The sequence below is a fragment of the Jaculus jaculus genome, chromosome 4, assembly GCF_020740685.1.
Source record: "Jaculus jaculus isolate mJacJac1 chromosome 4, mJacJac1.mat.Y.cur, whole genome shotgun sequence".
NCBI lineage: Eukaryota > Metazoa > Chordata > Mammalia > Rodentia > Dipodidae > Jaculus > Jaculus jaculus.
Window position 1 is genome coordinate 18,706,292 of NC_059105.1, and position 13,102 is coordinate 18,719,393.

The following is a 13,102-nucleotide window of genomic DNA, read 5'->3' on the forward strand; positions in this document are numbered from 1 at the left end:
AACCTCATACCACCTTTAGAATAGTAGTAGACTTGTTATTGGGCTAGAACTTAAAGTAATAGTCACTTTAAGATGGAGCTGTCAGGGATGTTTGCTCAGGGTTTAGGCTATGTAAAAATCAGTCTTCACTGGATATGGTGACACATGCCTGCAGTCCCAGCACAATGAAGGCTAAGCAGAAGGGTCATGAGTTCAAGGCCAGCCTGGGCTACCTGCTGAGACAATGTCTCAAGAAAACAGAAAAGACAAGATCAAACAAGGAAAGATGGGCTGAAGAAATGGCTTAGCAGTTAACGTACTTGCCTCCAAAGACTAATGACTTGGGCTTGATTCCCCAGTACCCATATAAAGCTGGATACACAAAGTGGTGCATGCATCCCAAATTCGTTTGCAATGGCTAGAGACCCTGGCATTCCCCCTCCCCCACTTGCAAATAAAAATAAGATTAAGAAAGGCAAAAATGGTCTTCTCACTACTCTGACTTGATTACTAGCTTTATTTGTGTGTGTGTGTGTGTGTGTGTGTGTGTGTGTGCACGCGCGCGCCTGTGCTCACACACACGCACACGCATCTGTGGAGGCCAGAGGGTGATGCTGTGTGTCTACCTCAGTTGCTCTCCATTGTACTTGTTGAGGCAAGTCTCACTGAACACAGAATGCACGGATTCACTAGTCTGTCATCTTGTCTTGGAATCTACCTGGGATTACATGTGAGCACTACAATGTCTAGCATTTATGTGGGTTAATCCAGGTCCTTACATTTGTGTGGCAGGCACTTCACCAACTGAGCCATCACACCAGCCCTGAATGGTGCCTTTTAAAATAGTTTTTAATGTTTATTTATTTACTTGAGAGAGAGAGAAAGAAGGAGAGAGAGAGATTGGGCATGCCAGGGTCTTCAGCCACTGCAAATGAACTCCAGACACATACTCCACCTTATGCATCTGGCTTAGTGCCTTAACCATTAAGTCATCTCTCCAGCCCCCTTTTTGAATTTTTAAAATATATTTATTTATTTAGAGAGAGAAAGGGACAGACAGAGAGGGAGAATGAGCACACCAGGGCCTTTTGCCACTGCAAACAAACTTCAGATGTATGCACCACTTTTTGTATCTGGCTTTACTTAAGTACTAGGAAATTGAACCCAAGTTGACAGGCTCTGCATGTAAGTACCTTGAAGTGCTGAGCTATCTCCCCAGCCTGTTCACTAGCTTTCTTATGACCAAACTTTAAAGGAAAAATACATAAGTAATGTGTGATTATAATCTCATCTATTCTTTCTTATCTTATTCTACACAACACATTGATAAGGTATGTTATACAACAAATAAAATTTATGTGTGTATATGTGTGTTTTCAGATTTTTGTTGTTTTTTTGAGGCAGGGTCTCATTCTAGTCCAGGCTGACTTGGAACTCACTCTGTAGTCCCAAACTGGCCTTGAACTCACAGTGATTCTCAGCCTCCCAAGTGCTGGGATTAAAGGCATGTATCATCATGCCCATCTTAGATTATTTTTAAAAATGTTCTGGAAACATCTGATGATTTTGGAATCCTGAATTATAGGTCTAAGATCAAGGATGATCTTAGGGGATTTTCCTTCTTTTACTACTGGAGAGATCATCTATTTTCTTTTCTTTTTTTTTAATTTTTATTTATTTATTTATTTGAAAGTGACAGACACAGAGAGAAAGACAGATAGAGGAAGAGAGAGAGAATGGGCGCGCCAGGGCTTCCAGCCTCTGCAAATGAACTCCAGACGCGTGCGCCCTCTTGTGCATCTGGCTAACGTGGGACCTGGGGAACCAAGCCTCGAACCGGGGTCCTTAGGCTTCACAGGCAAACGCTTAACCGCTAAGCCATCTCTCCAGCCCTATGTTTTCTTTTTGAAGATAGCACTACTCTGTTTTCTGTGGGCAAAGATGGAAAATGTGTGTACATCAGGGATCATTCTGAAGCTCCAGGAAGTCAAGTTATATCAGTGTTTCCAAAATGGTAAAAGCTGGTTCAAAGCTGAACTTTTGCTAAGAGGCAGCCAGTCTTAAGAAGAATTTATTTATTTAGGCCTTGAGGATGTCTAAATGTAAGTACAAGTCTCTTGTAGCTCCCTCAAGTAGGTCCTGTATAAACTGGTTCTGGCCTCCTAGAATTCAGAACCTCTAACATTATATGGATAAACATATTTTGCAGAGAAAATTTAATGTAACAAATGAAAACACAATAATTTAAATGAGCCAAGCATGGTGATTCATACCTTAAAAAAACATTTTATGTGTTTTATTTATTTGAGAAAGAGAAAGAGGTAGATAGAGAGAAAGAATGGGTGTACCAGAGCCTCTAGCCACTGCAAGCTAACTCCAGATGCGTGCACCACCTTATGCATCTGGCTTTACGTGGGTACTGGGGAATTGGACCTTGGTCATTACCCTTTGCAGACAAGCACCTTAGCTGCTGAACCATCTCTCCAGCCCCCTAAAAAAGACTTTTGTTGACAATGTTTATACATGTACATAATGTGTATATCATTATCTTCTCCCATTATTTTCTATTTAAAAAAAGATTATTTATTTATTTATTTGAGAGAAAGAGAGAGAGAGAGAGAGAGAGAATGGGTGTGCCACAGCCTCCAGCCACTACAAACAAACTCCAGATGTATGTGCCTCCTTGTGCATCTGGCTTATGTGGGTCCTGAGGAATCGAACTGGGGTCCTTTGGCTTTGCAGGCAAATGCCTTAACTGCTAAGCCATCTTCTCCAGCCCCCCACTACTTTCTTTTGTAACCCTACCCCACTCTCTTCTTTCCATCTTTTCCTCTTCTGTTTTGATGTCTGTTTTGATGTCCCTTTTTCCATCATCTATGACAACATATTGATGGGTCCAGTATTGTGCAGGTAACAAGTGCTGTGAGGTCATAAATGCACTGGCCACTTTGTGTCCAGAAGACATCGTTCCAAAGCTCGTCCTTTGGCTCTTATATTTCTTCTTCCACCTTTTCTGCAGTGTTCCCTAAACCTTAGCGTGTGTGATAAAGATGTTTCATTTAGTGTTGAGCACTCAACTGTCACTTCTTCTCAACACTTTGATGGGGTGTTTTCAGTCTCCCTGGTAGTCACTGTTATTTACAAAAAAGAAATGTTTCATAACAAAAATGAGAGCATCACTAATCTTTTGGCATACACATAAACAGCTTTAATCTCAGCAGTTTGGAGTTCTGAAGTAGGAGAATTCTTGTGAGTTTGAGACCAGCCTGGGCTACAGAGAGAGGTACAAGTCTTTAAAGTGTTCATGAGTATATGATTTCCTGCTTTTGATCATTGGGGTGGGGCATTTCTGATACTTCTGGTATAAAGAATTGCTTCTTTCCTGGGATATGTGGTTTCAGTTTCCAAGGATATGCACACAATCAGTTTTATTTTTTAAAGAAAAGAAATTAAACATTAAAAGACTTTAAGTACTTTACTCTTTTTATAATGACACTAAAAATTTTAAGCTAGAAAAATAAAAATTGGGTTATTTATTTATTTAATGTAATCTATTTTTCACTATTTTTTTTTCATTATGACTGGTACCCAAGTGCTTTTAAAATGTTAATACTCAAAAAGCTGGGCATTGGTGGGGGCACACCTTTAATCCCAGCATTTGGAAGATGGGTAGGAGGCCTCTAAGTTCAAGGCCACCCTGAGACTACATAGTCAATTCCAGGTCAGCCTAGGCTAGAGTGAGACTCTACTTTGAAAAAATAAAAAAGTTAATGTTTATTTTTATTTTGTTTGATTTCAGCAAATGTGCATAAGAAACTAGCCCATTTCTTACTCCTCATTATATGCTAGGGTAGTGTTTACTATCTTGTTGGGTTTTGGTTTTTTTTGTTTGTTTTATTTTAATGAGAGAGTGAGAGAGAGAACATGCACATGAGCAAGACAGAGTGGGTGCGCCAGGGCCTCCTGCAGTGCAGTCGAGCTCCAGGCATGTGTGCCCCTTGTGCACATACGCGACCTTTGTGTATGCATGTGGCCTGCTAAGGCCAAGTGCTCAGTACGAGCACAGACATATGACATGATTGGCCTCCAAGGTACCTGGCCACTGTGGGCACTCTTATTATGTGAAATGAGTGGTGTGAGGTGCATGGCATCCAAGTCTTTCTTTTTGTTTTTATTTTTTATTTTTGAAGTAGGGTCTCACTGTAGCCCAGGCTGACCTGGAATTCACTCTGTATTCTCAGGTTGTCCTTGAACTCATGGCGATCCTCCTTCCTCTGCCTCACAAGTGCTGTGATTAAAAGCATGTGCTACCACGCCTGGCCAAGACTTTCTTCATATGAATTTAAAACTCTCTGTGTGCCTGATGGACAGCTGGCTAATTGATTCCACCTCTCTCTTTCCCTTTCTGACTTAGGAAAAGAGGATTCTAGTGCACCTGTTACAAAAGACAAGAATACCTCCAAATCACAGGACACACGAGCTCTCTCAGAGAAGTCACTTCAGAAATCAGCAAAGGTCATTGCCTATGTCTTTCCTCTGTCTATTCAAATGGTCCTCACCTGGGCTTCTTGTTAGCCTCTTCTGTGGGCTATGCAAGATTGTAGTTGGTCAGTTAACCAGAGTGGTCAGAAGAAGCAGGGAATTATGAAAAGTGAATGTGTGTGCGCACGCGCGTGTTTAAGCATATACATTGATGTTTATTTGCCTGTGTTTAGATAAAGGGCCAAGGCCTTCCCTTCAAGTGTGGGTATGTTTGGAATGTTCTTTCTTGTTTTGTCCCCACTCACAATAAGGCATTTCAGACTTCTAGTTTGGGTTAAAGTGAAATAAGGATGGAGACACTGGAAAAGCAATATGAGTATAAACATCCAGACTTTTTTTGCTACAATTTTTTATTGTCATGCTCATATCTACTTCAGAAAATAAATTTTAATAAGTTCTGTTTAGTTTTTCTGAAGTATTCCATTCAGTTATATATATAATTGCTTTTATACTTTTGATTTTTTTGTTTTGCACAATTCAGATTTTTTTGAAGTAATGTATGCTAGTGGCACATTTAGGCATAGAGCCACACAGCTGATTTTGTCCATGTAGGCAGAAGTGGTACAAGAATTATTTGCCATTATAGTATGAGGCTTCCCACATCAGAGTCATAGTGCAAGGCTTCTAGTATCAGAGACATCCTCAGTATGTTTACCTGGGAATCATGTGACCATTCACTAGCCAGTGGCTAGTTAGACATGATGCACTTCTAAATTATACTGTATGTGTGGTACCCGCATTGCCCATCCCATTATCCAGAGCTTTAGTTCATAGACATTCTGAGGACTAACCATCCTCTAGGTAGTATGCTAGGTGAGGAAGATTAATATGAGTGAATAACCTGGGGGCTGGATCTAGTTTGCCTTCTCTAATTACCTTTCCTAGTTTTTCTTTGGCTGCCTCTTGCATTTTTTGTTATGAAGATTTTCTAAATTATACTACATATTTGATATACATTATATATGACATATGCACTGAACATACTACTTGTCACAAAGTTATACCTGTTTTGTCCCACCTTTGAATTATTTAATTTTTTTTACTTCATAGTTTACATTAAATGAATAAAGAATGTTCACATTAAAAAATTATACTTCTTGGGCTGGAGAGACAGCTTAGTGGTTAAGCGCTTGCCTGTGAAACCTAAGGACCCCGGTTCGAGGCTCGGTTCCCCAGGTCTCACGTTAGCCAGATGCACAAGGGGGCGCACGCGTCTGGAGTTCATTTGCAGAGGCTGGAAGCCCTGGCGCGCCCATTCTCTCTCTCTCTCTCTCCCTCTATCTGTCTTTCTCTCTGTGTCTGTCGCTGTCAAATAAATAAATAAATAAAAAATTATACTTCTTGCTCATTGTGTCAAATCAAGTTTGCCTATAGTCCTCCTGGGTAGAGGCAGCCTTTGTCCATGGAACTTGTGTTTTCTTTGTTATCATTATTATTATTTTTAATTTTAGAGAGAAAAAGGGAGGGAGGGAAAGAGAGAGAATTGATGTGCCAAGGCCTCAGCCGCTGCAATTGAACTCCAGATACATGTGCCACTTAGTGGGCATGTGCGACCTTGCACTTGTTTCAGCTTTGTGCGTCTGGGTAATGTGGGAGCTAGAGAGTCAAACATGGGTCCTTAGGCTTTGCAGGCAAGCACCCTAACTGCTAAGCCATCTATCCAGCCTGGAACTTGTGTTTTCTAATTTGCTCTTGTCTTTCAACTCTGTTTGTCTCTTGGGCAATATTCCTTAATGAAGATGTCAACCTAAGGTTAAAAGGCAAAATAACCCTTACATACAAATCTTATGCTGATGTAGAAACATTTCCAGGACAACTAATCACAGGTGATGCCCAGCCGCTTACTGTACTGTCAAAAATTAAACCTGGAAGCCAGGACTTCTGGTTTAGATGTGGTATCACGGGCTTGTTTTGCTCCTCCAAGTACATGCAACTATAACTCCTGGAAAAAATAAGGGTAACCAAAGGAGAACTCTTGATAGGTAAAAAATAATGGGAGGGCTAAATGGTTTAGGGACCCCAGTAATGCAGAAAGTGGATAGTAGTAGGGACCTACTACTTCAGTCCTGTGCTTTCAGCACTACAAACAGAGGGAGACACAGGGCCTGTGATTTTGAATCTCAGCCTAGCAATAGAAGGTGGCCAAGGAAAGCTTATTCCTCTCAGATCTAATAAATGCCTGTCTAGAAACACTGAGCAATTCTGGGAGCACTTGCAAGAAAAGTTGACTGGGAGTACTGGATAGGAAGTAGAGAGGAGAAGTGCTCTTCTATCTCCTCAGGCCCCAAACATCTCTTCCCCACCAAGAGAAATAGGCTTCTGAGTGGTTCCAACATGAGAGATCCCACCACAAGAACCACCAGATCCAAAAAGCCTTTTTGTTCCATGCCCAGAGACTCTCCTATTCTACCCAGAGGACTTCAGGGGAAAGGACCTTGCCTTAACAAGCAGCCTGGCATGCCTTTGTTCTTACCCAATGGACATGGCCAATTAACCTTGAAGATCCTGCTCCAGTAGGTTTGTGATTCCTGTGGCATGGAAAGTCTCCTTTCATACCCAGAGGTGCTGGGCCACCAGGTAGCACCATCAGAAAACCCAAATGGAAGGACTCTGTCCCTCAAGGCTGGTGGTCTAATACTGCCAGGTGGTCTAATCAGTAGAGACCAGCGGGAGTACTGGTGTTACCATATAACCTAAACATACCAAAATGATAGCATGAATAGAATATCTTTGGAGCTATAGCCCACTACAATAGGTCAAGACCTGTGTGCTGAAGCTAAATAGGGTGATTTCCCCTAATGTGAGAGGTTTAAGTAGGACTCAAGAGTTTCTTAAGGCCAAAGGTCCCTGATACAATTGAAAACCACTCAAGAACCATACAGGAATCAAGAAAATGGAGTGAAAAAGGCATCCAGCTGACTTGTGACTGACAAGGATTGCCATCATTTTTAGCAAGCAGTTAGAAATTCTTTTGAAACATTTCAGAAAACAAATGTCAGCAAAGAGAAGTTATATTACCTAATTACGAACTGTATTTATGTTTAATAACATTTTTAAAGCAGCTACCATGTTGTTCATGGGAAATGTTAGTGCTGCTCATGTGGGATAAATATAATGTGGAACAAATGCCCAGAGTTATACTCCCCTGCTGGAGTTCCATCTATCTTTGTAAAACATGGGTCATGCTTACAAAGTGTTTTTGTCTAATTCATCCATGCAATTGCATAGTTTCTTCTTGGTGATTTTTTTTTTCTTAGTGGATACTTAGGCTGTTGCAGTTTAGTTATAGATCACTTAGATATAGAGCATCACAGAGTGTGACTTCATGGTGGCCTCTTAAAGCCTCTGTATCCAACTATTTGATAGGATAATGTCCTGCTGGCTTCTCCAACTGATGTCCACTTTTACAGAACAACAGTATTGACTTTGTCTTTGGTATTTTCAGGTGGTTTACATCTTGGAGAAAAAACATTCCCGAGCAGCAGCTGGCATCCTCAAACTCTTGGCTGATAAGAATAGTGAACTGTTTAGGAAATATGCCCTGTTTTCTCCTTCAGACCACCGAGTGCCTAGGATTTATGTGCCACTCAAGGACTGTCCCCAGGACTTCATGACCCGGCCTAAAGATTATGCCAGCACATTGTTCATCTGCCGCATCATAGACTGGAAGGAGGACAGCAATTTTGCCCTGGGGTAGGTGATCTCTGGCAGAAAAACCCTACAGGTCACACAGGAAGAAGTCAGTGTGGGTGGCCTTTAAAAGGTAAATGGATTGCACTTTAGGTCTTATTTCTTCACTAAGCTGTGCTACTTGGTAGTTTGGCCCTGATTCTTTAGAAATTGACTTCTGCTGCCACCCAAACTGGTCACCTAAAGATTCCTTGAATTACCAGTCACCTTTTTGTTTTGATATGGTAAATAAAATACAAGTGTATTCTGAGCCCCCTTTTAGGTCCTGTTAGGTCATGGATAATGTTTGTATTTGTGTACTGATGAGAAGTCCTTGTTTTGAACATTCAGTCCTGTGCTTTCAGACCTCAGGTTCAAATATGCAAAGACCCATATTCAGGGATCCCTGACTTTTTTGCTTTAAAATGTGAACATGAAGATGTGTTTGAATGATGAGTTTGTTGGTGTTGATCTTCAGTCAGTTCAATTAATGCCAAAGGCTTTCCTCATGGTATTATAAACAAAATTTTTCCTACTGTAGGGAGGAATACATGTACCATGGTTCTGTGGAACCTTCTAGAAATCAATTTAAGTTGAACACATGGCATGGTCCTTAGAGCATCAAGGATTGCCATTTTACTTTAATTTAAAAGAAAGTAGCTTGGCTGGAGAGATGGCTTAGCGGTTAAGCGCTTGCCTGTGAAGCCTAAGGACCCCGGTTCGAGGCTCGGTTCCCCAGGACCCACGTTAGCCAGATGCACAAGGGGGCGCACGCGTCTGGAGTTTGTTTGCAGAGGCTGGAAGCCCTGGTACGCCCATTCTCTCTCTCTCTGTCTATTTGCCTCTCTCTCTCACACACACACTCTCAAATAAATAAATAAAAATGAACAAAAAAAATTAAAAAAAAAAAAAAAAGAAAGTAGCTGTCTTACATAAATGCTGGAGCTGTTGTTTCTTGTAACTGGTATTAATTAACTTTGAATGAAAAAGTAATACTGTTTTAGCTGTTACCTTTTTACAATTTGTATTGGTGGCTAGCATTTGCTTCATCGGTAATGAAAACATAAGTACATAAGGGCAAGTAGTTCATTCAGACATTTACTTCTAGTACTGCTCAGTGATTTGCTTGCTGGTCACCTAACTTGTATAGGATCGTCCTGGGAATGCCCCAAATGGATGGCTACTATATGCTACTACTGGACTTATACTACACATACCTTCTTATGTCTAACAAATGAGCCAGATCAACTCTGTGTGTCACACTGATACAATTTAAGAAATACCACTGATGCCACTTCATCAGTTATGTGAAGATCAGAGTGATTTTCATGGTCTCTGAGCCTCTTGAGAACTGCTGTGCTTTCTTTTCTGCTGTCAGATGGTGGGATTGCACTGTCATCATTTTTAAGCCTCACTCATTATCCATGAATGATGTCAACCTCTTCAGCCCTAAATAGTCTTTCTCACATTCTTTCCAGTTTCTCACCATCAAATAAGAAGGCCCAATAATGTTTGTGCCACCTGCCACACTCTGTTGGGCAGTGACAAGGGAAGACTGTCACATCAAACCAGGAAATACAGCTTGTCTTTATCTGCTTTACTGTCCTTTGCCATTGTGCATAGTTGAAGGACTACTTCCTAAGTTTTCAAGTCATAAGGGTGTAATCAGGAACTCTTTCTGGTGTGAGTTTCTCTTACTGTGTGAAGGGCCTTGTAGGTTCTTGGAGCATAGCTTAGCCCTTAACTCATCAGGAACCCTTGGGGTTCAGTGTGGCAGCAACAACCATGGAAGGGATTCAGGCCTTGGAAACAGCAGGTGCTGTTCTAAAGAAAGAATATTTAAAGGTGACAACCATATGTTATGTAATTTCCAAAAATAAAACTCAAAGATAATCTTATTTAGATGGAAAAACTGTTCTTTTCTCATCCTCTTAATATAATGAGATTCAATTTGTATTTTCTGAAAATATGCCCTTTATGAAAAGAGAACAATTACTTTAAAAAGTAAAGCGCGACAGGTTTTCATGATGGAGTTCTCAGATGACGTCTGTTACCCGAGGGGTGAGACTGCAGCTGTTGAGCATGTTGGTGGTCGCTGTGCCATTTTGTTCTGGCTATCAATTACTGATCTTTAGGAACTGAGGTCACTGTTTCCCAACTCGAACATGCTGTGCTATAATGGCCTAGGTTTTCTCCCTAATCTTTGCCAGGCTTTGATGAGGAATGCAAGTGTGGTGGTCTGATTCAGGTGTCCCCCCATAAACTTAGGCCTTCTGAATGCTAGGTTCCCAGCTGATGGAGATTTGGGAATTAAAGCCTCCTGGGGACAGTATATTGTTGGGAGCAGGCTTATGGGTGTTATAGCCAGTGTCCCCTTGCCAGTGTTTGGCACACTCTTCTGCTAATGTTGGCCAGGGGGTGATGTCCACCCTCTGCTCATGCCATCATTTTCCCCTGCCATCATGGGGCTTCCCCTCGAGTCTGTAAGCCAAAATAAACCTTTGTTCCCACAATCTGCTCTTGGCCGGATGATTTCTGCCAGCAGTGCAAACCTGACTGCAACAGCGAGGTAGTACTTGCTGTGGGTGGGAGTGTGTGGTCATTTTCCACATAGAAACCTAAAACAACAAAATTAATTAAAGTGGCTTTCTTCTCAGTGCCCCCCTTGCCTCTTTGCTTCTGCCCTTGACAGTATTGAACTTCTTCTGCCTGTGTAACTGCTGCTAATTATTCAGGTGCAAAGTTATTCATTCCTTCAGTGGTTCAGTTCAGTTCACTAGACAGGTTTGATGATGTATGTGGAAGGCACTGTGCTCCATTGCCTGGGATATCCAAAGGCAAACAATCTTAAGTCTTTGTTCCTGGGAACTGTGACCTCCTGCAGAGTGACTTCACATATGACATAGGGATAATTGGATTCTAAGAAGTGGACTTCAATTTGGGCTAATTTCAGTAAAGTAGGATTACTATGAGAAGTTGGTGGTCCTCTTAAAGCCCAGGGCAGAACATGGAGGAAGGGAAGGTGATGAGAAACTCAGAACTAACAAGGCAGCCAAGAACTGCAACTTCTCTATTAAGCACCTTGACCAGTGCAGCCACCATTCTGCTCCTGAGCTGAGCTGTTCAGCTTGTCTTCCACCACCTCACAGCAGTATTCGTGGCCTATTTTTGGTAGGTCACACGCTGAGGTTTGCATCACAACACAGAATTCTTGGGACAGGGTGTCTTATTAACTTAAGATGGGTGTTCTCCCAGCCAGTAGTTTTAAGCAAATATAGAGGTCCAGACTCACATGGTCACTGCCTAGTGGTGGGACTGTGGACTCAGTCCTCTGGGGAGGAGTATGGATAGGGCAGAGGAATTGAATGGCCTTTCATTGTTGAGCTTCCATTTTATTACAAAGCAGAATATCATAAGTTCTTCCACAAGAATAAAATAATTTTCTAGAAGTTTAGATGAGATAGCAAAAAGGGGAAGTCCAAGATCATTTCTTGGAAAACAGGGTTTTTTGCTAAAAGAGCTCTTGGACTAGTGCAGAAGATGGGAAGGAACATGACTGGCAATCAGACAGCCAGAGCTATTATAGGCTGTTCCATAAAGACCAGCGACATGGGAGAACTTGAAACAAAGAAGCTGCAGGGGAGGAAACAGAGGAATGAAAAAAATTTGGGGAAAGGGAAGAAGATAATTTCTCTTAAGATATGATGACAGATTAAAAATGAGGCATGAAGGCAAAGGTGGAATCTTAGATGAACAGAATACTTAGGTGAGGAGAGCAAGAGAGATGCTGGCCATAGCTTAATAGCAATGTCTTGAGAGCAGCCTTGACTTTCTCTATACTCTTTATTTTGTTCATGGATGCAACCTTTTACAGTGGCTTTCTTCCCTTTCTAGTAATTGCCTGGAGAAATAATCAACTATTTATTTATTTATTTAAGAGAGAGAGAAAGAGAGAGAGAGAATGGGTACATCAGGGTCTCTAGCCACTGCAAACGAACTCCAGGTGCACACACCACCTTGTGCATCTGGCTTTCCATGGGTACTGGGGAATCAAACCTGGGTCCTTAGGTTTTGCAAGCATCGTAACTGCTAAGCCATCCCTGCAGTGCAACTCTTAATTTCAATTTGAGTGGCTACTCAGAAAGTGTTTCCTGACTCCCCGGACTCCTTCTGGTACTCCCATACCTTCTACTGACTCCACTACTCAGGCTGTGATATATTTGGGTTGTAACTGCTTATTTAAGTATTTTCCTTGGCTATGAGCTCCTTTTGATCAAAGATACTTTAGCACAAGGTTTGTCAGGGGAGTAGATGGAAATGAAGGTGACCCCAAGGTCTGGATCCAGGTACACCAGGAGATACATCATAAATCAAGCTAGAAAAGTACAGGAAGAGTAGTTTGGAACAGAAAATGATTAGAACCAAAGCTGTATGGCTTCAAAATCAATGCTTCATAACAGCATCAGTATACAGATATTTAACCAAAAAAAGTAATGCAAACATGCATAGACTATATGACATCAAGAGCTTTGGAGGGATTCAGAAGGAGGCTACTGCTCTCGGCTCTTCTGTGCTACAGCTTTGCTTCTCTGGCACTTGCTGTGACACTTTCATGCCTTTGTTGGAGTCCTGTAGTTGTTATTTTCCATCTTGTCATTAGAATTGTCATGAGAAATCTGGTTAGCTTTTCTACATCATGTCCACCACATCTTCATGATTTTATTCTTGAAATGGAAGTCTGTTCTTGGTGAGCCCTGCTGGCTCTCAGTGAACACTGCTTCTTGTTGTAGACCACAACATACTTAGTACTTTTCATATTTAGTAGTAGGCATGTCCAGGATAATTAAAAAGCCACACTGGCTTCCTCTCTGGAACGATTTGCAATTATGTAATCAGGTTTACAGTTTTAGGA

The 13,102-nt window shown here is 41.4% G+C and overlaps 1 protein-coding gene across 2 annotated transcripts in view; it reads left to right on the forward strand.

The window, feature by feature from the left end:
• Nucleotides 1–13,102, forward strand: part of Dis3l2 (DIS3 like 3'-5' exoribonuclease 2) — a 428,102-nt gene that overhangs the window by 176,945 nt on the left and 238,055 nt on the right. For both annotated transcript variants that reach the window (XM_004662245.2, XM_045147855.1), the window contains exons 7-8: nucleotides 4,394–4,494; nucleotides 7,967–8,214. In XM_004662245.2, the coding sequence (XP_004662302.1) occupies nucleotides 4,394–4,494; nucleotides 7,967–8,214 (349 nt within the window). The remainder of the gene's footprint in view (nucleotides 1–4,393; nucleotides 4,495–7,966; nucleotides 8,215–13,102) is intronic.